This window comes from Furipterus horrens, unplaced genomic scaffold, assembly GCF_987537825.1.
Source record: "Furipterus horrens unplaced genomic scaffold, mFurHor1.1.pri manual_scaffold_5, whole genome shotgun sequence".
Lineage (NCBI taxonomy): Eukaryota > Metazoa > Chordata > Mammalia > Chiroptera > Furipteridae > Furipterus > Furipterus horrens.
The window spans coordinates 62411016-62437711 of record NW_028327175.1 but is presented as its reverse complement, the minus strand read 5'-3'; the positions used below and the strand labels follow the sequence as shown (position 1 = coordinate 62437711).

Here is a 26696-nt window from a genome sequence, read left to right as displayed (position 1 = left end):
TACTGAAATTTACCTTTGAAAATTATTTACTATTTCCTTATAGTATTTTATATCTACATATTTTCTTTGGACAATTTGATGATGATCCCATAATTTCTTCTTTATGAATGCAATAGAAGATTTAATTGTTCTTACATTCTGTATTTTTGTATTAAGAATAATTTTGTTTTAAATTTAATTTCCAACTTACACAGTCCTTTATTTTATAGCCTCTGCTTCTCAAAGCATCTGCAGAAATTTTTTAAAAATTATTTGTTGGTGTCTTGTCCCAGGGCCCCTAAGGTTTGGCCTGTGCTTTCTGAGTTAAGACATGCTCCCAATCTTCCAGTTAAGTCAACCACAAAAATTAAGACGTGATAGAAGGTCAGTGGAAGAAATTCATATCAAAACAGCTACTCACCATGTCATTATGACAGCATGCTGTTACAAATGGCTTCTGCTTTAACTTATGACAATTGCTAAAAGTAATTTAATCTGACAGAGGCAGGGTGTTGAAAGGCTCCTGGAGATGTCATAAAAGCGACCTTTCTGCCCATGTGCTTCCAAAAGCCATTTTTAACAAGGAGCTAAGGAAACAGTGCAAATTCTTTTGTACTTTGTTAATTAGTTATCGATTTGAAACAATGTACTTCCAAATACTGTTAAAGGAGTTAGATGCCAGCAAGGTCACCAAGTGACAGTCTAGTCGTAATAATATTTATAGTATATGAGAATTCTTCGAAGGCTTTTGGTCTGTAATTCTAAAATTGAGATTGCCAGGTTTACTAATATGACTACAGTTTTACTTTATCATTTATTTTTTCATTCTAAAATTTTATGTGTTAATAATCTGATATTTAGTCATACTTTATTACATGATGTAGTTCCAGTTTTCAGAATTATCACTTGTGAAGTCTCAAATAATTACATATTCTACAGAAAAAGAGTATGTGGTTTGATTGATCATACCAAAGAGAACAAGAAAATAATACTTTAGTCTTAAGAGCAAGCAAGCTAAAAATCCTAGAATTTCTTTATTGGAAGTACTAATTGATCTCTTTTTTTTTTCACTTTGGATATTTAATGGTAGTTTCAATGAAATCATCATGTTGCTAATGGAAGAAAAAATAAATGTCCTACCATCCTTTCAGAAAAGTCTAAGACTGTTCAAAATTACATTTCTTTTTTTTTTTTATTTTATTTTTTGGTTTTTCAATTACAGTTGTCCCATTTTTCCCCCATTGCTCCCCCCTCCCAGCCCATCCCTTCTCCCACAATTATATCCCTCCCCGTTGTCCATGTCCATGAGTCATTCATACACATTCCTTGACTAGACCCTTCCCTTACTTATCCCCCTTCTCTCCCTCTCCCCTCCCCCCTACTGACTACTATTCTAGTCTTTGCCTATTTAGTTCGTTTGTTTGTGTTGCTCTTTAGTTTCCTGTATTAGGTGATATCATATGGTATTTTGCTTTCTTTGCCTGGCTTATTTCACTAAGCATAATTCTTTCTAGTTCCATCCATGTTGTCGCAAATGGCAGGAGTTCCTTCTTTCTTTCTGCTACATAGTATTCCATTGTGTAGATGTACCACTGTTTTTTGATCCACTCATCTACAGATGGGCACTTAGGTTGTTTCCAGCACTTAGCTATTGTAAACAGGGCTGCTATGAACATAGGGGTGCATAGGTTTTTTTGAATTAGGGTTTTAGGATTTTTCGGGTATAATCCTAGCAGTGGAATCGCTGGTTCAAAAGGCAGTTCCATTTTTAGTTTGTTGAGGTAATTCCATACTGTTTTCCATAGTGGCTGCACCAGTCTGCATTCCCACCAACAGTGCAGCAGGGTTCCCGTTTCTCCACATCCTCGCCAGCATTTGTTGTTTGTTGATTTGTTGATGATGGCCATTCTGACAGGTGTAAGGTGGTATCTCATTGTGGTTTTTATTTGCATCTCTCTGATGGCCAATGATGTTGAGCATTTTTTCATGTGTCTATGGACCTTCTGTATGTCCTCTTCAGAGAAGTGTTTGTTCAGGTCCTTTGCCCATTTTTTAATTTGGTTGTTTGTTTTCTTGATGTTGAGTTGTATAAGCTCTTTATATATTTTGGAGATCCGTCCCCTGTCTGTGATATCATTGGCAAATATGTTTTCCCATATGGTTGGTTTCCTTTTCATCTTGCTCATGTTTTCTTTTGCTGAGCAGAAACTTTTTAGTTTGATGTAGTCCCATTTGTTTATTTCCAAATTACATTTCTTAATAAAGCATTTAAGTGCAAATTAAAACTGAAAGCCTTTGTACAAATCAACTTTCAAGGCCTTGTGGAGAAGATTGGAGTGAGAGTTAGGGTGGCTCAGGGATTAAAAATAGGGATTTATAACTCAGACTTCCTGTGCTGTAATCCTGAATTGCACTAATTAGCAGTTTGAACTTGGACAGAGTATTGAACCTCTCTGTGCCTTGTCCTTGCAGTGGGAACCATAATGGTACCTACCTCATAGTGTGATTCTGAGAGTTGCATGAGTTAATACCTGTAAAGTGCTTTCTCAGAAGCTGGTAAGTTGTAACTGCCAGATAAACATTATCACTATTATTACTGTAATAATTAATAATAAACTATAGTCCTTGACTTTATTTTTATAGTAAGAATTTTGTATTTTAATGTATACAGTGTTTCCTCTTTTTTTAAAGATTTTATTTATTTATTTTTAGAGGGGAAGGGAGTGAGAGAAACATCCTTTGGTTACCTCTCACATGACCCAAAACTGGAGACCTGTCCTGCAACCCAGGCTTGTGCCCTCACCAGGAATGGAACTGGAAACCCTTTGGTTCCCAGGCCGGTGCTGAATCCACTGATTCACACCAACCAGGGTTATAGTGTTTTCAATAGATAAAAATAAATGATTATTTTCTTATTTTTTTCATTATAAGTAAATTAGGATTTGTTTGCTATCCATAGAAAATATTAACAATAATATGGTAAAGTTATTCTCTGTGTCTGGGTTTAGATGCACTAAATAAAATATTTGCCCTTGTTTTAAAAATCAGAACTTTTAATAAAATATACCAATATATTTTACCAAAATGTGTTAAATTTTCAGTTTCATTGTTTAGATGTTGAGAAACATAAATTTGCATTATGCAAAACGTTTTTCTTAGGATAGAAACATTCCAAAATAGATTTTTAAATCGTTTGCACTAATTGAGACAAGTTGAAAGTTTTTTTTTAAGTTGAACTGTTTCAATAAATTTATTTCTGCACAAATAGACAAAACTTCATGATAAAGCATATTGTGGTAAACCCTGTTTTTATTTTAGTAAATAATTGCTTAACATCGCCATTAATAAGGAAATGCATATCAAAGTACTTGCATTTATAACTATTAACTGACAAAATAAATTAATAAAAATTTAAAGTGGCTATAATGCCTGTTGGCTGGAAGTGAAGAAAAGGTTGCTCTCACATAGCATGACAGGAATATAAGAGAACAGTCTAGTAACATAAAACTTAAAAATACATTAACTTTTCAATCCAACAACCGTATTCCTGGGAACCTGTCTTATTGAAGTAAAACCATTCCTAATTCAAATCTATAAGAGCAACAGTTTAAAAATATCAATGGAAAGCCAAAGTTTAATATCTAGATTTAAAATCATAAGATGAAATAAACCTTTAATGAATTAATTTTAGAAGTGCTACCTTGTCTTCATTTTTCAAGGATAAAATACTACTTGAATTCAAAATTTTCACAAATTTAGATTGTCCAAGTTTGTTGGAATGAATTAGGTCTTATTACAATACATAGAAACATTATTATAATATGTTTAATATAGTTTTATTAGTATTTTAGTAAGGTATTTTCAGAAGTTGGTTTATGACAAAGTAAATAATTATTTAACTATATAAATAACTTAGTTACATCTTTGTAGTATAACCCGGCAGAAATTAAACATCCACTATGTGCTGTTTGCTGGGCTTATTTTGTATCAATTCAGCCTCCCTATAGGATAGCAACTCAGATTTTCTTTGTTCCCAAAGTTTTTGCTCTTTTTTATCAGAAAATGGAATGATTTTTGAGTTCTCTCAGGTTATCCTCCCATTTACAAATGGCGAACATGAGCATCCAAGAGGGTAGTGAAGCACTCAGTCATAAAACTCGTTAAGTGGCAAAGTCTGGATAAAAACAGAAGTCTTCTTGTGTGTGTGTGTGTATGTATGTGAGAGAGAGAGAGACAGAGAGACAGAGAGACAGAGAGACAGAGAGGGAGGAGGGAAGTGGAAGGGGAGAGGAAGAGAGAATGAGAATATGTTGTCTCTGACAATTGTAAATAATCTTCCCATCTGGTTAACATGTGTCTTAGAAAGCAGGGATATCAAATCAAAAGCATTACATTTGATTTACTGATGTCTAACAGTAATTGTCCTGCCTACACAAAACCCTAAGCTCCCAAGGCCCTCAGGAAATACATGCTTCCCTAAAGATTACCTCCCTTCCTCCTTCCCCTAAATTTCTATAAAATGTGCTATGTAATGACTTACTTTCGTAGACAGGGAATACTGGAAATAATTTAACCTTTCCTTGATGACCCAGTGTCAACATAAAAGTTTTTCCTATGTTGTAAGTATACCTTTAGATTCAGGTACTATGAGACATACTTACCTTTTCTTTTCTTTAATTATTTATTTGTTTGTTTGTTCGTTTGTTTATTTATTTATTTTTAGAGAGAGAGAAAAGGAAAAAGAGGGAGAGAAACATCACTGTGTGGTTGCCTCTCACTCACACACACAACTGGGGAGCTGACATGCAATCTAGTCATGTGCCCTGACTGGGAATCGAACCAGTGACACTTGGTTTTCAGGCTGACGCTCAATCCACTGAGCCACAGCAGCCGGGGGTCATACTTAACCTTTTCAATGCCAATATAAGTACCTGCTGGTGTATACCTTTCTATCAGTATACACTTCCATTTTCATCATTGCTGAAAGTGTTTAACATTTGTAGTACTATTTTTCCTGCAATAAATAGTCATTGGAAGCTGTTACTCTCCAAGAAGGAAACACAGTCATGAGCATGGTGGTTCTTTTCCCTTGAAATCAATAGCAGAGAAGGATTTGGGGGCTCCTTGGCTGGAAGAGCTGTCAGCCATCAGCACTCATAGGAGATGGGGGAATGAATGCTTCAGTCTTGTGGGGATGAGGGTTTGAGGTACAGCAAAACTACAACCATTACTGTGTGTATTTATAACTAATGAAAAGAATGACATGTAACTTTCAGAAAACAAACTGCTTTATTTCACAAAGATCTTTTTTCATATGAACCTATCTACATAAGCAGCACTCTTGTCCCTTTTTCTTAAAGACGCTTAGCCATTTAGTTTATTGCTACAAAGAGTAGCAACCCTTGGTTGTGCTTACATAGAAGGAAGGATATTAAATGTGTTTTAACAAGACAGTATAAAGTAATTAAGATTACAGATGTGGAATCAGACTACTGAGGCTTATATTCTGGCTCTGCCATAATGATTAAGTTTTTTAATCACTCTTTGCTCATTAATCTGATTGTGAGGATAATAATAATACCTACTTCATAGAGTTGTTGTCAGGATTAAATGAGTTAATATGTGTAAATTATTTAGATCTGTGTCTGCCTCAGGATGTACTATAGAAGAGTTATTATGATTGTATTGTAGATTGTACTGAGAGAAGAAAGCTTAAATTTTATTAAAGTTTATTTTGTTGGAACTGCTCAGGAGCATAGTTTTCAAATATAAGAATCCTACCAGCTCTGTCTCCCATTCCGTCACACCCATTTTGTGGCAATTATGATCCAATAACAAAACATTTAGCACCATTTTTGTAGATAATAGACCATAATTATTTGCTTACCCATCTTTTTACAAGCTTTTTGGTAGTTAATTATTGTGTAAATTTTATATCCAAACAGATAAAAAGACATGGTTTTATGTCAGCCCAGTATCACAGACATTTGTTAACACGTATGATAAAAAGAATAGATAATGTAGTGTAAAGTTAAGATGCTAAAACCAGACATACTAGCTTACAGTCTGGCAAGTTACATGACCTTGAGCAAGTTAATTAATTTCTATAAATTGGGTATTTAGCATATCTGTGTCATAAAGTCATTGCAAAGATCAAATAAGACAAAACATGTGGCCATTCAAGTAGTTAGTGTCTGAGACAAGATATGGTGATAACTTAGGGTGAGATAATGAGTGGAAAGAAACTGAGAGAAGTTCATGGATCCCAGAAAAATTTGGAAGGATGAGTTGGATAAATATAAGAGATAGAGGAAGATATCAAGGATGACTTCCAGATTTTTGGCTTGAACAACTGAGTGGGTAGAGGTACCACTTAATAAGATGAGAAAGACTGAATGAAGAACAGAAAACAGGGAGTTGGAAATCCATGCAGAGTTTACTTTTGGATACATTAAGCTTGAAATATCTGAAATTCAAATTTGTTCGATCTGGTTCTGAATACTGATCTTCTGTAAGTTATATTCATTATGAATTATTCTGTTCATAACCATTTATAATTTATTAATATAGCCTTGAGTTTGTCATCAATATTGATGGCTGTCAATAATATTTTTACACCTAAAATATAGGGAAAATTTATAGTTTTAAGGTATCTCCAGTTTATAGATTCTTTTATCTATTTTCATTATGTTTAAGTTGTATCTCATGACACTGCCATTTTTAAGGTCTAAAATATCTAATATTGGTAATGTCATATGGTTCAATTTAATATTTAGAGACCAAATAATAGTTCTTTATTTTTTAAGATGTTTTCATTATGTGTATGCTATACCATCAGTTTTTATGCACTCATATAAACTCCTGGTTCTTTAATCATTGTTAAATACCAGTGCATACACTTTCTAAAATATAACACATTTAAAATATGCCAATGTTAAAATTTTAACCCAAATTATTTATCTGGATTAAAATAAAATTACATCCCATATGATATTATAAAATATATTTTAACCATAAGTGTCCTTGTATATGTTTTCTTCTTTACTAATATACATACTAATATATATGATGTTCATGTACAAAGGAGTTTTAAATAATAGAATAATCTAAAATTTTAAAGCTAAATCATAAATTTTCTTCTGTGTGTCTTTCTGGATTAGGGCCATATGGTACTTGTGTTTCATTTCTTCTAGAAGAAGAAATGTAAATTTTCTTTCATCTTATACTTGTGTGTTGGTTGGATGCAACATGGTAACTTACATTTCTGCATCCTCATAAATCCATCTGACTTGGATATCTGCCTCTCGTTTGGATTTTATTGAGCTATATTTTGTCTAATGAAAAGCCTTAGCTTATTAAAAGAACTTTTATTTATAAATTTTATCATGAAAAAGTAAAGATTTCATATTAGTGTTTTTTCTACAGTTGATATCTCCCGTTATAGCACTAGGGCAGCTGAAGTTTGTGTGTGAGTGTGTGAGTGTGTGTGTGTGTGTGTGACATGTGACAATTGAAGTTAGTGGCATAGCTGTGTTAAAGACACAAATTGTGGATTTTATTATTCATAAGACATTTTCTTAGCAGATTACCAGTGTAATCACAGAAAAAATTATATGAAGTATATAAAATAAAATAATCTTGAAGTTTAATTTTTAAAATTTGGCATTTTAAAAATCTTTAAATTTATTACATTTTTATTTTACTTTTCCTAAAATCAGATATAAGTTGGAAGTATGTATTATAGGAACACACTTATTTTATAACTTCGTAGCAACAGGTAAGCCAAAGAAAAATCTGTCGGATTTGGCAGTGGTTCAGAAAATATGTGAACCTGTCACTGTAAGCAGTCTCAAAGGGCGAAATGCTTTACAGGAGCTAATTAACCTTAGAAAATAATTACACAAATATGCAAATGTTGTTTAGATAATTCCATGTGTTATCAGCTCTGGTAGTCCATCATAAATGCAGACCTTGCAATGCCTAGGTAGTAGAATCTGGCATAGTTGATAAGGCTTTGGTTCCTGCATCACTTCTATTTGGCATTTAACGATTAATGATGGCAGGAGTGCATCAGAAAATTCAACCTGTACTCTGAATACAGCTGAATTCCACAGTGTAAGTATCCTGTGTATTCTGCCTGCCACCAGCTAACTCTAATTAATGGATTTACTTATTTTTTATGCACTTTGTGCATTTGCATATTCTAAAATCATCCAGCTTGAAGCGACTCAATACAAAATGCACTCTAATGTGAAATTCATGGAGCAACCTGTAGAATAGATTTAGTATGTTTGCATTTCTATAATTGAGGTATATTAGAAAGTCTTTCCTATTGAAATCTGTTTAGTCTCAAAATATGCTACTGGTAATATACACCTGCTGGATTATGCTTTATAAATATATAATGATCATGGACACAATGTGGGCTGCGAGTTGGAATGATACAAATTTACCTTGGAACAGTGTCAACCCATTTATAAAACTGTGATTTTAGTAATGTGATATATCAGAAATATATATTTAAAACCTCTCCAGGTATATTAATTCTTGTTCTTCCATTATTGTGCTTAACTGTTGTAGGAGGCAATAAATATTTGGCAGAATGTGTTACATCTTAAAATGAAGGGAATCTCACTCTCTGAAATACTGTGAATAGTAAAAGGCCATCATTTTGTGAAAGCCTTGGGAAATACTCACATAATGGAAGCCAAGCTTTTTATATCTAAGGTTTCTGTCCTTTATCCCTTTTTTAAGATAATATTTTGAATAAAACTATTTAATTGTATGTCACCAGTCCTTCAAAATACAAAATTCACATAGTGTCAATGGCTTTCTTTTGATGATTCAGGATCACTATTTCTTCTGTCAGTTACTCTGCTTTAAGAGCAGTGCTGCTCCTATGTTGTTGCTAAGTAATGAAAATCTAAGACTATTGCGCTCTATGTGCTCTTCTAATTCTTTCGGTTTTTCTGTTACTTCGGTTATTATCAAACTTTAAGCTATCAATTCTCACTCTTAATTAAACCTATTTGAAACAATCCTTTTGATTTGCTTCTTGCAAGTGAGCTGTGGGCTTAGACCAGACATTAGAATTTGTTATATGAACGTGGAAAGATGCTCCCCGGATAGTGATTCTCCCTAAAAAACCAATGGCAATCTTTCAATAGGATTCGACATTTTGTTTACTTGTTTCATTATAAAAAGCATATACTTTGTAGAAATTTTGGGAAGTTCAGAAAAATGTAAAGAAACTACAAATAGAAAATATTCATAATCCCATAATCTATAAGCAGTTTAGCTGTTTTTTAATGCTTTTGATTTCTTCTAATTTTCACAAGCGTTTGTACATAGTGAATTATACCACATATAAAGTTAGATCAATTGCATGTCTTACTTTGTAAACTCATTGAATACCCTATATAGTATTTCCTTAGACAAACTAGAATTATTTTTGCATTATTGGACTCTGAAGCTTTACACCGATTTTTGCTTTTATAAATGAGACAGTGATGAACATCTTTGAATATCAGACATTTGCCACATTCCAGGTCACTAGAAGCTAGATTCTAAATGGAGTTTAAATACTTTGTCTTGATTTTTTTAATGTACTTCAAAGGGAACCAACCATATGGGAAAACATATTTGCCAATGATACCTCGGACAAGGGTTTGATCTCCAAAATATATAAAGTCCTCATATGACTCAACACCAGGAAGACAAACAATCCAATTAAAAATGGGCAAAGGACCTGAACAGACACTTCTCCAAGGAGGACATATAGATGGCCCATAGACATATGGTGCTCACCATCACTAGCCATCAGAGGGATGCAAATAAAAACCACAATGAGATACCACTTCACACCAGTCAGAATGGCCATACTTAACAAATCAACAAAAAGTGCTTGCAAGGATGTGGAGAAAAGGGAACCCTAGTGCATTGCTGGCGGGAATGCAGACTGGTGCAGCCACTGTGGAAAACAGTATGGGATTTCCTCAAAAAACTAAAAATGAAACTGCCTTTTGGTTCAGTGATTCTACTGCTGGGATTATACCCAAAGAATCCTGAAACGCCAATTCAAAAGAACCTATGCACCCCTATGTTCATAGCAGCACTGTTTACAATAGCCAAGTGCTGGAAGCAGCCTAAGTGCCTATCAGTAAATGATTGAATCAAAACACTGTGGTACATTTACACAATGGAATACTACACAGCAGAAAGAAAGAAGCAACTCCTACCTTTAGTGACAGCATGGATGCAATTGGAGAGTATTATGCTAAGTGAAATAAGTCAAGCAGTCTAAGACAAAAACCGTATGATCCTACTCATAAGTGAAACCTAATGCACAAACAAACAAATGAGCAAAACAGAACCAGAGACATGTAAATAAGGAACAAACTGACAGGGACCAGAGAAGAGAGGGAAGGGGGACCTGGGTTAAAAGAAAGGGAAAGGTCTAGTCACGGAACAAGTATAAAGGACCCATGGACATGGACAACAGGGTGAGGATTGACTCTAGGAGTTGACTATGGGAGCAGGGTGGTGGGCATGGCAAGGGAGAGCAAAGGGAGAAAAATTGGGACAACTGTAATTGAACAACAATAAAATAAAATAAATAAAAATAATATTTTGTCAACAGTATTATCACCAGTAGCCCTAGCATTGTTCGTCACTTATTAAATGTTTATAGCATGCCATGTATTTATAGTTTGAATCATTGCATTCTACAAGGAAGAAGTGACATGGCAGATTAACGAAATAGGATAGAGAAGACCCAATGAAATACTACAAGATTCAGTTTAACCTACCATGCCTCTATGACTAATTACCATGACTACATGACTAATATTAGAGTCGACAGGTAAACTTGAACTGACAATATTTCACAGTAGTTTTAAACATAGGCGGGATAATAATGCATGTAAATAGATATAAATACTTTCCATATATTTCCTATACAATGTTGTATGTCAAAAGTTAGCAAAATCCTTTTCCCATCTGCATGAAAATCTGACCTTCAGTTAACTTTCTAGCTCTATGTCCGTGGAAACCTGATAAGATAGTGGCTTAAGTTGGGTTTTCCAGGTAACAGATTTTGAAGTTGCATATAGGAAATTTGTTGAGGAATTCTCTTGGGATCCACACATGTAAGAAAGTAAAAAAAATAAGGGTGGGTGGGGAGCAGAACTGCCATACAGTCAGAACAAAGGCCTCATCGAACTGTTGTGATCTCTGCATCTGGGATGGCTCTTCAGAGATGTCCTGCCTTGAGTCAAGAGACAAGGCGTTTAGATATCACCATCACCTCAGTCATTAAATTTGAGTTGCCTCAGAAGTGAGGTTGTTAATTTAGGCCAGCAAGTGAGAATTTAAATTTGGGGTGTTCAAGATGGTAGTTCTTTTTTTCATTGTATTTTTTCCATTACATTCAGTCCTCTTAACTCCCCCTCCTCCCCCTCCACAATCACCACACTGTTGTCCATGTCCATGAGTCCTTCTTCCTTTTTGCTCAGTCCCTTAACTTCCTACCCTACCACCCTCTTAGCTGTCATCCTGCTACCTATGAGTCTGTCTCTGTTTTCCTTGTCAGTTCAGTTTGTTCATTAGATCCACATATGAGTGAAATCATAAGGTATTTGCCTTTCCCTGACTAGTTTATTTCACTTAACATAATGTTCTTCGGGTCTATCCATACTGTCACAAAAGGTAACATTTTTCTTCTTTTTTACAACTATGTAGTATTCCCTTGTGTAAAATCCCATAGTTATTGTATCCACTCATCTACTAATGGACACTCAGGCTGCTTCCATATCTTGGCAATTGTAAACAATGCTGCAATGAACATAAGGGTACTTATGTTTTTTTCAAATTAGTGTTTTGCATTCCTTTGGATGTGTTCCCAGAAGTGGGGTCACTGGAAAGAATTAGCATCATTAAAATGTCCATATTACCCAGAGCAATCTATACCTTGAAAGCAATTCCTATCAAGATTCCAATGACATATTCCACAGAACTAGAACAAATATTTCAAATATTTATATGGAACCACAAATGGGCATAGCAACAGTGAGAAAGAAGAACAAAGTTGAAGGAATCATGCTGTGTAATATCAAACTACACTACAAGGCCATAGTAATCAAAACAGCATGGTACTGGCATAAAAACAGACACATAGACCAATGGAGCAGAACAAAGAGCCCAGAAATAAACCCACACCTTTATTGTCAATTAATATTTACTAGAAAGCAAGTACATACAGTGGACTAAAGAAAGTATTCAATAAATGGTGTTGGGAAAATTGGACAGATACATGCAAAAAAAATGAAACTAGACCTTCTTACACCACACACAAGAATAAATTCAAAATGGGTCAAATACTTAAATGTTAGGCCTGAAATCATAAACATCATAGAAGAAGACACAGGCAGCAAAATCTCAAACATTATTCATAGCAATATTTTGTTGGTTATATCTCCCCAGGCAAGGAAACAAAGAAAAAAACAAACAAATGGGACTACATCAAACTAAAAACTTTTTGCACAGCAAAGGAAATCATCCACAAAATAAAAAGAACCCACAGAATGAGAGAACATACTCACTTATACATATGATAAGGTATTAATATCCAAAACTTACAAAGAACTTACAAAACTCAACACCAAAAATCAAACAACCCAATTAAAAAATGGGCAAAGGACCTGAGTAGAACTTCTCTAAAGAGAACATACAGTTGGCCGATAGACATATGAAAAAATACTCAACATCATTAATCATCAGAGAAATGCACATTAAAACCACAATGAGAAAATGTCTCACACCTGTCAGAATGGCTATCACCAATAAATCAACAAACAGCTAGTGCTGGCCAGGATATGGAGAAAAGGGAAGCCTTTTGCACTGTTAGTGGGAATGCAGATTGATGCACTATGGAAAGCAGTTTGGAGATTCCTCAAAAATACCATAGCATTGATCTTTTCTGAGGGTAGTAACTCTTGTAATTGGGTATGTTCCTTACAAGCAAGAACCCTGGAAGCCATGGCTATGGAGCTATTGCAAGAGGTATTGGCTTCTGTGAGGTATAAGACTTTTAAGTCAGGATAACTCATGCATCTGCCCAAGGTGAGTTCTGATTCCCTCATTCTAGATCTAGTCCCCTGTGGCCAAAGAGAATGAACTCCTGGAAGACTGTGTGGGCTGCTGCAGGAACTGCTGCCAGGCTCTCGCCTAAAAGGAATGCCTGCTGCTGCCCTGATGGCAAACTGTCATATCTACCCTGTATGTTGTAGGGTTAATTGCTGTCAAGTCTGGCCCAAAATAGTCTTATGTAACTATTTAGTTGTGCTTATATAAATGATCCCCTAAGTGGATATTGCAGACATTTTTTTCAATTGGATATCACTTTTTAGAACATTTGGTTTTAAAACCTAAAACTAAAGAATAATTTAATGATCCTAGAGTCAGGCTGAAAATATTTAAGTCCTTGGGGCACATGGATACTTGAGGTTTCCTTTTTCTACTGCTGACAGGCCACTATTAAACAGATATTGTCTCCCTAGGGCATGGAGAAAAAGATTCAGCTATAATAGTAATCTCTGAAAACAGCAGTCTTTAAATGTGAACAGTGGAAGGAATTGTTGGTTCTTAGCTCTCCTTTAGTCATAGATGGGTCATTTGGGCCTGGTTGGCAGTTTCCCCCATATTCTGAGTCACAAAGTTTTGATAATTCTTCAGTTGCAATGACTGATTCCGTCCCTTCCTTTCCATTCACTCTGTTGTCACCCTGAGTAGTATTTATAGTCTTTATCACTTATGTGGCACATCAGAGAAGGAAAACTCTGACTCCAAAAAACCTCCGCTGCCTTGCAGCATACCTCTTCAGGGGAAAGGCTAAGGGAGTAAACCCCGACAGAAAATCCGGAGCCGGAGTCCCTAAGGCGGTTTGACGTTGTAGTCAACACCGGCAACTCCTGCGGCGCACCTGAAGCCAAGCTGTATTGACTCCGTCTTTCCCTTGGGCCCTTCAGCTGCGAAGAGAGGGGGGGTCTGCTGCATGGGCAACAGCAGACCCTCCATATCACCCTGCCCAGGCTCTGTAGCTTCAGCTTCACTGGAGAGGACACTCCAGCGTCATCGCAAGATGTCGATCCAACACGGGAGGAGACAGATACCGTGTCACTCCCGAGTCGGACTGCACAGCCATTCTCGGCGGTGCAGATAGACTCTTAAGAAGCTACACCATCGTCTCTCGAGACGGAGGGCTGCCGACGACGACGACGACGGATCACTGAACATGGTACCCTGGAGAAGTGCTCTTGCCTTTAGGTTTTGTCTTGTCTGAGCTGCATTACCCATGAGGTCCTAGACTGAATTCCATGATAGAGTTCTGTCTAGGATTTGCAGGCTCTTAATATGTAATCCAGATTTTCCTGGAGCCTAAATAAAGTTCCAGGAAATAGTGAGAAGAAAGTATAGAAAGATAGGCTTAAAGGGAAAGACTAGAAGAAATGAGACTAGTTAGGAATCTATTGTAAGAGGACCCAAACTAAGGTGGGAATGGAAAGGATGGGACTGGTAGTCTCTCAAGGAAGAATTGGTAACTCTGAGCAGAAAGCAGGGAAAGCCTCACTGAGGTCAGATCATATGGATTTATAATGGGCCCATTGGACTTGGTGTCGACAGTCTGTCAGGAACAGAGAAAGGCATACTTCTCACATACTACTGCCCCTTCAGTCTTTATGTAACACCCTTGTGAAATTGCAAACACATTAAAGACCAGGACCATGGCTTGCTTCTCATTATCCTTACACCCCCACTTCCAGCACAGAGCCTAATGGGCCAGAGTAATCTAACTCCTATGTGTTTGTATTCTGTCCATTGTAGAAGAGTATTTAGGATCATCACAGGTATTTAAGGTTCTTAGTTCTGCCGACTATCAGCATATAGACACTCCTTCATCTCTCTTCCTGTTTTCTTTCTTTCCTGTATTGGAAATGGGGTTTTTTGCATTTTTTATTTTTACGTTTCAATTACAGTTAACTGTCAGTATTATTTTGTATTCGTTTCAGGTGTACAGTAGAGTAGTTAGACAATCATATACTTTATAAATTGTCCCCCCTCAATATTTTCAGTACCGACCTGGCACCATACATAGTTATTGCACTATTATTGACTGTATTTCCTATGCATTTCTTTCATTGTGAGGTAAAAAAACTAGGGAAACCAGGTGTCAGGATTTTGTCTGGATTGTCCCACTTTAGGCCTGTTCTCCCACTACAGTTAATAATACTTTTCTTCACTCTCAAAGGTTTGTACAATATATTCTATGGTCACTCTCAATATATGTACAGAAAAGTGCTAAATATGTACAAGGGGGTACCCCCAAAATGGAATTTATTTATAAAAAATTGTATCTATTCTTACATGTTTAAACTTCAGTCACCTTCAAGGTGCTCTCCATTTGATGCAGTACACCTACCGAAATATTTTTTCCACTGCTCAAAACAGTTTTTGAACTCATCAATTTTGATGCCTTTTAGTGCTTCTACCACTTTTTGTTTCACCTCTACCACATCAGCAAGATGTTTCTCTTTAAGGGAAACAAAAAAAGTTGCTCAGGGCAAAATCAGGTAAGAGGGAGGTGGGGCACAGGGGTCATGCCATTTTTGGTCAAAAACTGCTGAACACTCAGCACAGTGTGGGCAGGTATGCTCATAAATCACCCATCATGAAATGGGCAAGCGCATTGAAAGAGTCTTCAAAAATATTTACCAAAGCCAAATGCAGCCTCTCACAATAATGCCAGCTGGTACACTGATAAAGATGGGTTCCTAGAACCTTCACCTAGTGGGGGAAGCCTGTACAACAAGGGGCCTGCCCTCCAGAAGATAATTCCAGGTTTTTTGGGGTCACCGCTCGTATTAGTCAATTTAACTTCAACTATAAAGAAAGAACACGAGAGAAGGGGGATAAGTAAGGGAAGGGTCAGGTCAAGGAACGTATATGAATGACTCATGGACATGGACAACGGGGAGGGATATAATTGTGGGAGAAGGGATGGGCTGGGAGAGGGGAGCAATGGGGGGAAAATGGGACAACTGTAATTGAATAACAAATAATAAAAAAAAAGAAAGAAAGAAAGAAAGAACACACTGCGTAACTACCATCCTAGTCAAGAAATGAAACACTGCTTAGTCACCAGAACTCTTAATTTCCCAGTTACAACTCTGTCTTCCTTAGAGTTAACCACTATCCTGATTTTCATGGTATCCATTTTTCTACTTTGAAAACTAATGAAAACTAAATTATTAAAGCCAAAAATACTCTAAAAGGATTTTCTTCCACTTATTGTTTTTGTATTTACTTTACTTCATATACTTCTGGCGTGGGTGGTTTCATATTTGTTACTAATAGTTATCTTTAAAAGTATATTTATATTTCAGTATATGACTACAAGATTGTAAGTAAAAATCCTGAAGACAAATGTTGTTTTATTATTTATTTATTACCCTAAAATTTAACAAGACTTAGCTCTTGGTATCAAGAATTTGATACTCTAACAAGCAATTACAACAAAAATCATTTAGTGTGATAATGGGAGCATGCACAAGATGTTGTTATAGGACATTACCTAGCCTTGGGATAGTTGGAAAGACTTTCAGTAGAAGGTGATTTCTCATTGGAGTCCAGAAGACAAGTAGGAATTATGTAGGTGAAGGTGGTGGGTGAAGTGAGGGCACAGCACAAGGGTCACTTTTGAAACGAAGGCAAGAGTCCAGAGACAAGAAAAGTATGGCACAATTGGGTTACTACAAGTTGTTTCCTGCAACTGGAATACAGAGTGTTCTCTGTTGTCTCTCATGGTGGGGAAAGGGTGTCTTGGATCATCGTGTTTTATGGGGCAGTGGTGAGAGATATAGTTCAAAGAAGAAGCCAAACCATGAAAGCCTGGCTGTCATACATACTGAGTTCAAACTTGATCCTGAGGGCAATGGAGAAACTTTGAAGGGCTTGGAGCAGAAGATGAGTAATGTGCCAATGTCACCATATTTGCATTTTTGAAAAGTTGTTCTCACTACAGAATTAGTGAGAGAGTATTTAAACGAGCAGCTCTAGAAGCAGCGACAGTGGGCTGAAGACTGTTGCCATCATCAGTGTGTCCAATGATGGTGGCTTGAGCTAAGCCAGAGGGAATAAGAATGGAAACAAGTGAATGGATTTAAGAGACAGTTGGGGACAGAGTCAACAGCATTTTAATGATTGATTATATTTGGAGTTTGAGGGACAGAGAAATAAAATATGCTCAGATTTCTGCTGGATATGGGGAGCAAAGACAATGACATGGATTTGTAGAACAAGTTTTTAGCACAGAGTTGAACTGGTTGATTTTGAAGTATCTGTGGGACATCCAGAGGAAAGTTAGGACAGAAATAGACATTTGGGAACAACAGCTTTTAGGTGGCAAGTGACCTATTCATATGGGCCTTTACATGATAGTATATAATTTCTGAGATGAAAAATACAAATAAATTGTGTTCATTGTCTAATACCATGATATTCTTAGGGAATCATCTTTTGATGTTAAAGCTTCCAAGAAATATTTGTGCAAAATATTTTCATTATCTGTTTTAGTTTTTAGCAGTTTGTTTTCTAATCAGTATTATTTAGATCTTTGGGTTTTTTATCTTTTTCACATTATCCAGGTCTTACCACAATATATGTCAGCTGTAGAAATAAATACAATATGTAGTTATTATAGAAATTTTGGAATTAAAGCAACATGCATACGTTTATTAAGGTTTAACAATTTAGGAGAAATGTAAAAGACCTTGGGTTTATATGTATGGATATTGCCTAGTTTTAAAAATAAATAAAAAATATTTTTTGCTAATTTCTACTTATTTTCAGCTTACAGAGATACTTAAAATTTTATAATTCAAATAATTTAGATTTATGTATAACAGAAACATTTTCAGATATACATATAGAATTGTATCTGAATTTTCTTGTGTTAACAGTTTTATTGTAAGACCATTATAATTTTCTGCTATGCATCTAATGTCCTTAGATATATTTTAATGTCTCAGATATACCCAGAATGCAATTTGCCCTCAAAGATGTTCTATTTTAAATATTTTGGTTCAGAAGATTATAGTAGCAGTTAAGTTCAGCAATATTTTAATAGTATAATACCAATTTATCCTCTGATTTGAATTTTTAATGTAGTTTTTATATTATTTTGAATAAGCATTAACCATCTTATTCATGCTATATAAGCAAACACATAATTGAATTTTGATTACTGTAATAATAGTTTGATACAGCATATAATATATATTTGTTTTCTTTATAGGAAAATGGTTCTCCTGAAGAACATGCAGTCTATGTGTGGGACCATTTCATAGCCCAGTCTGCAGCTGAGAATGTATTTTTTGTTGCTCACAGCTATGGTGGACTTGCTTTTGTTGAACTGGTAAGTGCACTGCACATTTAACTCTATTTTTAATTTTCAAACTCTTTATGCGTTTATCCCCTCCACTCCCTTTTGGTTGGTATCATTACTTTAAATCACTTTATAGTGGATGAAAATAACGTATTTTGAGTAAAAAATTTTATGCCTTTAAAAAGAATATTTTTATTTATTTTGGGAGAACTTCTAAATGCTAACCAGAAAGCTTTTTGCCTATTCCTTAATTATTGCTTTTTAATTTCTACATATAGCCCCACTTTTTATATATCTTATGATATTTATGTTTTCTGTTTTATGTATATACCATTGAAGCATATATTATTCGTACAGTGTCAAGAGACCCTATGAATATTTGGGAATATTTTGATAATCTTTACCTGATTTATCTCTACAACTTAGCTCTTGATCAGAATCTACATAATTAAAACTATCAGAAAGCTTATATTAATCTGCTTCTGACTAGGACTCATTGCTTGGCCATAAAAATCTTCACATTTTAAGATAATCTGATTCTTGGAGTTAAGATTATGTATACATGATAGAAAAAATTATCAAGATTTCTGAATTTTGTTACGAGTACCAGAGTGGATGATTAATGAGATATAATCAGTAATAAAAATGCACTGATGAAGAATTTGTAACAACACACTAAACCACATGGACTTAACTGATATATATAGAACCCTTCACCCCAAAGAAGCAAAATATACATTCTTTTCAAATGCACATGGGACACTTTCAAAGATAGACCACATGATAGGACACAAAACAAACCTCAACAAATTCAAGAATATTGAAATTATATCAAGCATCTTTTCAGACCACAATGCCTTGAAACTAGACATCAACCTCAAAGAATAAAAACCAAAGACATCCAAATTCATGAAAAATGAATAACATGCTATTAAATAATGAATGGGTTAACAATGACATCAAAGACGAAATCAAGAAGTTTCTGGAAACTAATGATAATGAACACACAACAGCCCAAAACCTGTGATACACAGCAAAAGCAGTCCTGAGAGGGAAGTTCATAGCAATACAGGCATATCTGAAAAGGACAGAAGAAGCTCAAATAAATATCTAACCCTAAAGCTACAAGAACTAGAACAACAACAACAAACAAAGCCTAGGGCAAGAAGAAGGAAGGAAATCATCAAGATCAGAGCAGAATTAAATGACATAGGGTCTAAACAAACTATTCAAAAGATCAACAAAACTAGGAGCTGGTTCTTTGAAAAAATAAACAAAATCGACAAGCCTTTAGCCAGGCTCATCAAGAAAAAAAGAGAGAAGACCCAAATAAACAAAATCAGAAACGAAAGAGGAGAAATCACGACTGATACCACAGAAATACAAAGGATTGTAAGAAATTACTACAAACAACTGTATGGCAAGAAATTTGACAACCTAGAAGAAATGGACAAATTTCTAGAAACATATAACCTTCCAAAACTGAATCAAGAAGAAGTAGAAAGTCTCAAAAGACCAATAACAAAGAAGGAAATTGAAACAGTAATCAAAAATCTCCTGGCACACAAAAGCCCTGGACCAAATGGCTTCACAGGTGAATTTTACAAAACATTTAGGGAAGAACTAACTCCTACCCTCCTCAAACTATTCCAAAAAATCCAAGAAGAGGGAAGACTCCCAAACTCATTCTATGAAGCCAGTATAACCCTAATTCCAAAACCAGGTCAAGACACAACAAAGAAAGAAAACTACAGGCCAATATCGATGATGAACATAAATGCTAACATCCTCAACAAAATATTGGCAAACTGGATCCAGCAACACATTAGAAAGATCATACACCACAATCAAGTGGGATTCATCCCAGGGATACAAGGATGGTTTAATATTCACAGATCAATAAATGTAATACACCACATGAACAAAATGAAAGACAAAAACCACATGATCATATGAATAGATGCAGAAAAAGCATTTGATAAAGTACAACACCCATTTATGATGAAAACTCTCAGCAAAATGGGAATAGAGGGAGCACACCTCAATATAATAAAGGCCATATATGAGACACCTAAAGCCAAAATTATACTCAATGGGCAAAAACTGAGAGCGTTCCCCCTGAGGTCAGGAACAAGACAAGGATGTCCACTCTCTCCACTCTTATTTAACATAGTCTTGGAAGTTCTAGACACAGCAGTCAGACAAGAAAGAGAAATAAAAGGCATCCAAATTGGAAAACAGGAAGTAAAACTGTCATTATTTGCAGATGACATGATAGTGTACATAGAAAACCCTATAGACTCCACAAAAAAACTCCTCAACCTAATAAGTGAATTTGGCAAAATAGCAGGGTACAAAATAAATATACAGAAATCTAAGGCATTTCTGTACACCAACAATAAAATATCAGAGACAGAAACAAAAAATAAAATACCATTTACTACAGCAACAAGAAAAATAAAGTACCTAGAAATAAACTTAACCAAAGAAATAAAAGACTTGACTCTGAAAATTACGTAACATTGAAGAAAGAAATTACGGAAGATACAAATAAATGGAAGCAAATACCATGTTCTTGGATGGGAAGAATCAACATCATCAAAATGGCCAAACTACCCAAAGCAATTTACAGATTCAATGCAATCTTTATTAAAATACCAATGACATATTTCACAGACCTAGAACAAATACTCCAAAAATTCATATGGAACCAAAAAAGACCCCGAATAGCCAAAGTAATCTTGAGACAGAAGAACACAGCGGGAGAAATCACAATACCAGACATCAAACAATACTACAAAGCCACTGTGATCAAAATAGTCTCATACTGGCATGAGAACAGACATATAGATCAATGGAACAGAATAGAGAGTCCAGAAATAAATCCAGGTCTATACAGTCAACTAATATTTGATAAAGGAGAAAGGGACATAAAATGGAGTGAGAAGAGCCTCTTCAACAAATGGTGCTGGGAGAACTGGACAGGGACATGCAAAAAAATGAAACTAGACCACCAATTTACACCACACACGAGAATAAACTCAAGATGGATCAAAGACTTAAATGTAAGCCGTGACACCATAAAAGTCCTAGAGGAAAACATAGGCAGAAAAATTTCAGATATCCCACGTAACAATATTTTCACGGATACATCTCCTAAGGCAAGAGAAATAAAGGAAAAAATAAACAAATGGGACTACATCAAACTAAGGAGTTTGTGCTCAGCAAAAGAAAACATCAGCAAGATGAAAAGGAAACCAACCATATGGGAAAACATATTTGCCAATGATATTAAGACAAGGGACTGATCTCCAAAATATATAAAGAGCTTATACGACTCAACATCAAGAAAACAGACAACCCAGTTAAAAAATGTGAAAAGGACCTAAACAAACACTTCTCCAAAGAGGACATACAGAAGGTCTATAGACACATGAAAAAATGCTCAACATCACCAGCCATCAGAGAGATGCAAATAAAAACCACAATGAGATACCACCTTACACCTGTCAGAATGGCCATCATCAACAAATCAACAAACAACAAGTGCTGGCGAGGATGTGGAGAAACGGGAACCCTAGTGCACTGTTGGTGGGATTGCAGACTGGTGCAGCCACTATGGAAAACAGTATGGAATTTCCTCAGAAAGCTAAAGATGGAACTGAACTGCCTTTTGAACCAGTGATTCCACAGCTAGGATTATACTTGAAAAATCCTAAAACCCTAATTCAGAAGAGCTTATGCACCCCTATGTTCATAGCAGCACTGTTTACAATAGCCAAGTACTGGAAACAGCCTAAGTGCCCATCTGTAGATGAGTGGATCAAAAAACTGTGGTACATTTACACAATGGAATACTATGTAGCAGAGAGAAAGAAGGAACTCCTGCCATTTGCGACAACATGGATGGAACTAGAGAGAATTATGCTTAGTGAAATAAGCCAGGCAAAGAAAGAAAAATACCATATGATATCACCGCATACAGGAAACTAAGGAACAACACAAACAAATGAAATAAGTAGAACAAGGAACAGAATAACAGTTATTAGGGGGGAGGGGGAGGGAGGGAAGGGGGATAAGTAAGGGAAAGGTTTAATCAAAGAATGTATATAAATGACTCATGGACATGGACAATGGGGGAGGATATGATTGTGGGAGAGGGGGTGGGCTGGGTGGTGGGGAGCAATGGGGAAAAAAATGGGACAACTGTAATTGAAAAACCAAAAAATAAAACTAAAAAAAAAAAAAAAAAGGAATTTGTGCCTTCATGCTCATAATCCCTTATGTCACAGGAAGGTACTGGTGCTATAATAAAATGATTACTTTTATTAAAGTGTATTTGATAATTTTAAATCCAATAACCTCAAGTGGACATTAAAGCAGAAACCGCATTGGTGGTCTAATGTTTATGTTTCTAAACTTTACTGTGTATTTCTCCTTTCATGGAAATTAATGGTATTCCCATGGCCTTTTCAACTTTCCCACACCTTATTGCTTACCCACTTAATTTAGATATAAAACTGGTGGTGACACCTGAGAATAATTTTGCTAACCTAAATTTACAATTGCTATGCTCTCTCAAGATCAAGAAATAAGTTAAAATCATTTGTTTCTTAAACTGATTTCACTTTTAGAAACAATTTTTAAGTACTTTTAACTCTGCTGAATTTATTTTATTACATAATGGATAGATTGAGATAGCAAACAAACTAGTATGACGAACTTTTTAAAATGTGAATGCTGTCTTTTAAATAGTTCTTTTACACACACACACACACACACACACAAAGCTTTTATATACGTACCTTGTGTTCTCTTTGTACACTATTATATTATTGAAAACTTGAAAACATGAAATTTCATTGACACTTAGGACGATAACTTAAAATATGTTTGAAAGCCTGCAAGACTAATCAAATTTAAGATTTGTTAAAACATAAATTCTCATTTTTTACAGTTTATAAAAAATCTTTTGTACATCAAATTTGGAATTTAAGTGAATTTTAGACAGTTTTTAAAATTAATTTAAGATGCCAGAGTAACAGATGACCATGTGTTGGTCCTGTTTTGCCTGTCCTTCTTGTCACACACTGGTGGATATTTCTCCACTTTTGTTCCACTTTAATATAAAGCACACAGATGTTTCAGAACAAGACTTGACTTCTGACCTTGAGGCTATTAGGGTCAGGGTCCTCAGGGCCTGTGAAATTATCACAAGCTGAGCTAAAGTTTTTCTCCATCACAGGAAGTAACCAGTAAGTAAGAAGTTAAAAAGGAGCTTTGTCAGAGAGACAAGATGGTCTCAGTAAGGGTCAGCTTCTGTAGTCTGCTGTCTCTGCAGGAGGTGCATGCATGGGAGGAGGAATATAATATAACCACTGGCACATCACATATCTGTCAGGCAACACCAGTCCTGAGAAGTCTATTTAATGTAATATACCTTGTTTAGGCTTTAAAATATTAATGGCAATTATCTCAACTTCATATATGTGCTACTTTTTGTGAAGTGACTTAGATAGGCTTATGTAATGGTGCCGTAAAGAAAACTGATTTCTGACCTAATAATATGGATTCCTCCAAATATTGGACACTGATGAATTTTACATAAACTTTTGACAAAGCATGATTAATATATATAAGGCCATTGTGTTTCTCCTTAATTTCAGAAGGATTTTTAAAAGGTAGCATTGATGAGAAACAAAAAAAAAATTGAAATATTTTTAAACCTTTTGCTTTTGCCTAAAGCCTGAATAATATTCTTACATATTCTACCCAATATTCTTGGGAGAAAAGTCATGATGTTTAAAATATTGGTCAATATGTATTATCAGGATTTTTCAACATAAGTATAATATATGAAAATGTTTTACATGGATTTAAAATTTTAATACTAACTTTATAAGAAAGTAAATTGTGAACACCTTAAACTATGGTTTATTTTTTGTCTCAGTAATGCATTATACATATCATATATTAAATCCTCTGTATTTCAGTAAAGTTAAACTTTTTAAAAAGTGTCATAAAATTCTCCTCCTGATTAACATCATATGAACAGTCTTAATTTGTAACATCATGTTTAAATGATGTATGAAGATTATTTTTCTACCATTCTCATACAAGTTTACATCTTTCATTTTTTAGGTCAAGAAAATGTATTTTAAATGTAAACTTTGTGGATAGTACAGCTTCAATAATATATGCAACTACTTATAGTGCATATTCTTTGAAAAATAGGTACCAATCAGAACCTATTCTAAATTGTAGCCTGCTGTTTACTTCTGAACTTAGAGCACAAAATAGTTGCAGAGCTTTCATATTTTGCTAATTGTTGTTTTTAAAAACTGAGAACATAATTTATGATTTTGTTCTACCTTAAAGTATTGACTTTCTCCTTAAAAATACATTATACTTAAGAGATTTATTCTCAAAACGAATGCTCAATTTATGGTGGTAAATCCTGGAACTTGATCAGGTCTAATCTTATTAAGATAATGTACAGATCACTATAATAATGAAAAAAAGGATACTAAAAATATGCCTTTCAGTGTTTGTTTTCCCAGCATATGGTAACAGCTCAAGTTTCCAATTCTCTAAATTTTCTGTGATCCTAGTAAAAATAAATGTTGATATGATTGCTCTGATAGCAAGTCCAATATTCAGTCATACTTATTTTATGAAATGGTAATCAATTTTTAAAAATAACATATCTGCCCTATGTTATCTATTTAAAATAATGCCAATATAAAGATAACACCAATATATGAAGTTACTGTTCCAAAGTTACATTTGGAACAGTACAAAGTTACATAAAGTTACATTTCTATGTTAGAAATTGTATTATACAATGATAGAATTAGTAGTCATAATCTGAATGCACTTACCAAATTCAGAAAGACATCTACAAATAATGCAGCTTTAATTTTTCTTATATTAGTTGTTAAAGTTTTATCTCATTTGTTGAAAATTAACTGTCGTTAAAAACAATGCAGTTTTAAGCTTTTCCGTCATCTCTTTTACCAGCCACTTTGATGAAATGATTCTATTGCTTCTATTGTTGGTCATTTCAGTGTGCTTTGCTCTTGTCTTCCTAGGTGATAGTTTGACAAAAATTAAACAGCCTTAAAATTTTCTCTTAATTGGAAAGAGTTAGCTTTTCTTATTAATGACCATCTCACCTTACCTTTCCTGTTTGCAGTGCTCAGTGAATCAACTTGCATTCACATGTCTTTCCTTGGTCAAAGTGTTGATTTTTTTTATAAAACACTTTAAACAATTGTAGTAAATGTATTTTTAGTTTACTGAATTTCTCAGCTTATATAAAATTAGTATTTTTCTAATTAATTTTTTTTCATGGTATTAGTGGTACATAGATAACCACCATTAAAAACATCACTTAGAAATGTGTGAAAACTGTTTCTTTTGAAAGTGTATCTCTACTCACTTTTGATTTTGGTTTCTCCATGCTTGTCAGCACTTGATTGGCACCTCACTTGCATGTGAATTAAGGAATGAAGGGAACTCTGTTTTCCTGCCATTGTTCCATGCGGGGCTCCTGAGCCTCCAGGCAGCCTAAGCCGACCTTCAGCAGCTGATAGAGGACTAGTTGTTGGACATAACTCTGAGCACACTCTACCTCAGTCTACTATGAGATGTTCTTTTAAATTTGCCTAGAGCAAGATTTGGATTTACAGTGAAGAGAAAATGGAGTGGGACTAAAAGAATTAGTTTTTACCTTTAGTGACATCAGCTAGCTATGACCTTAAAGAAGCATTATTTACATATGGTCAACAAACAACAAAATAAATTGGATATTGGTAGAATATTTGCTTAATGAGCTTAATGGGAATATCTAAAAGGTGGGCCTTTGGGAATCAGGAATTGAGGTGAGGGGGGATGAGCCAAAGAAAAACTGAGTCATAATAATATCAAAGTAATTCAGGCCAAAATGCTTCTTACAAACCTACTTTAAAATGTAGGTAATTCACTAAAAATAAGTTGCCATTTGCAATATAACTTGAATTTCTGAGTTGGCTTCCTGCATGCTATGAATAGCATGTTAATGTATGGGATGATTACAAGTTGTATGGAATGCTATCTTAATTCTCTGGTTTTATATGAAAACAGTTTATTTTCTCTAGCTATTCTATATGGTCCCTAAAGAGGAACCAGAGGTTATATTATTTTTGCTTCCACTGTTTAGTTTTATCCTTGCCTTGCCTATAGTGTAGATAACATTTTTTGATTGATTGTTGATAACACTAATTTTAGGAGTTAGTTC

At 34.9% G+C, this 26696-nt stretch overlaps 1 protein-coding gene across 8 annotated transcripts in view; it reads left to right on the top strand.

The window, feature by feature from the left end:
* Positions 1–26696, top strand: part of ARB2A (ARB2 cotranscriptional regulator A) — a 460460-nt gene that overhangs the window by 226832 nt on the left and 206932 nt on the right. For all 8 annotated transcript variants that reach the window (XM_090276494.1, XM_090276487.1, XM_090276486.1 and 5 more), the window contains one exon: positions 18329–18448. In XM_090276494.1, coding sequence (XP_090132620.1) covers positions 18329–18448 — 120 coding nt within the window. The remainder of the gene's footprint in view (positions 1–18328; positions 18449–26696) is intronic.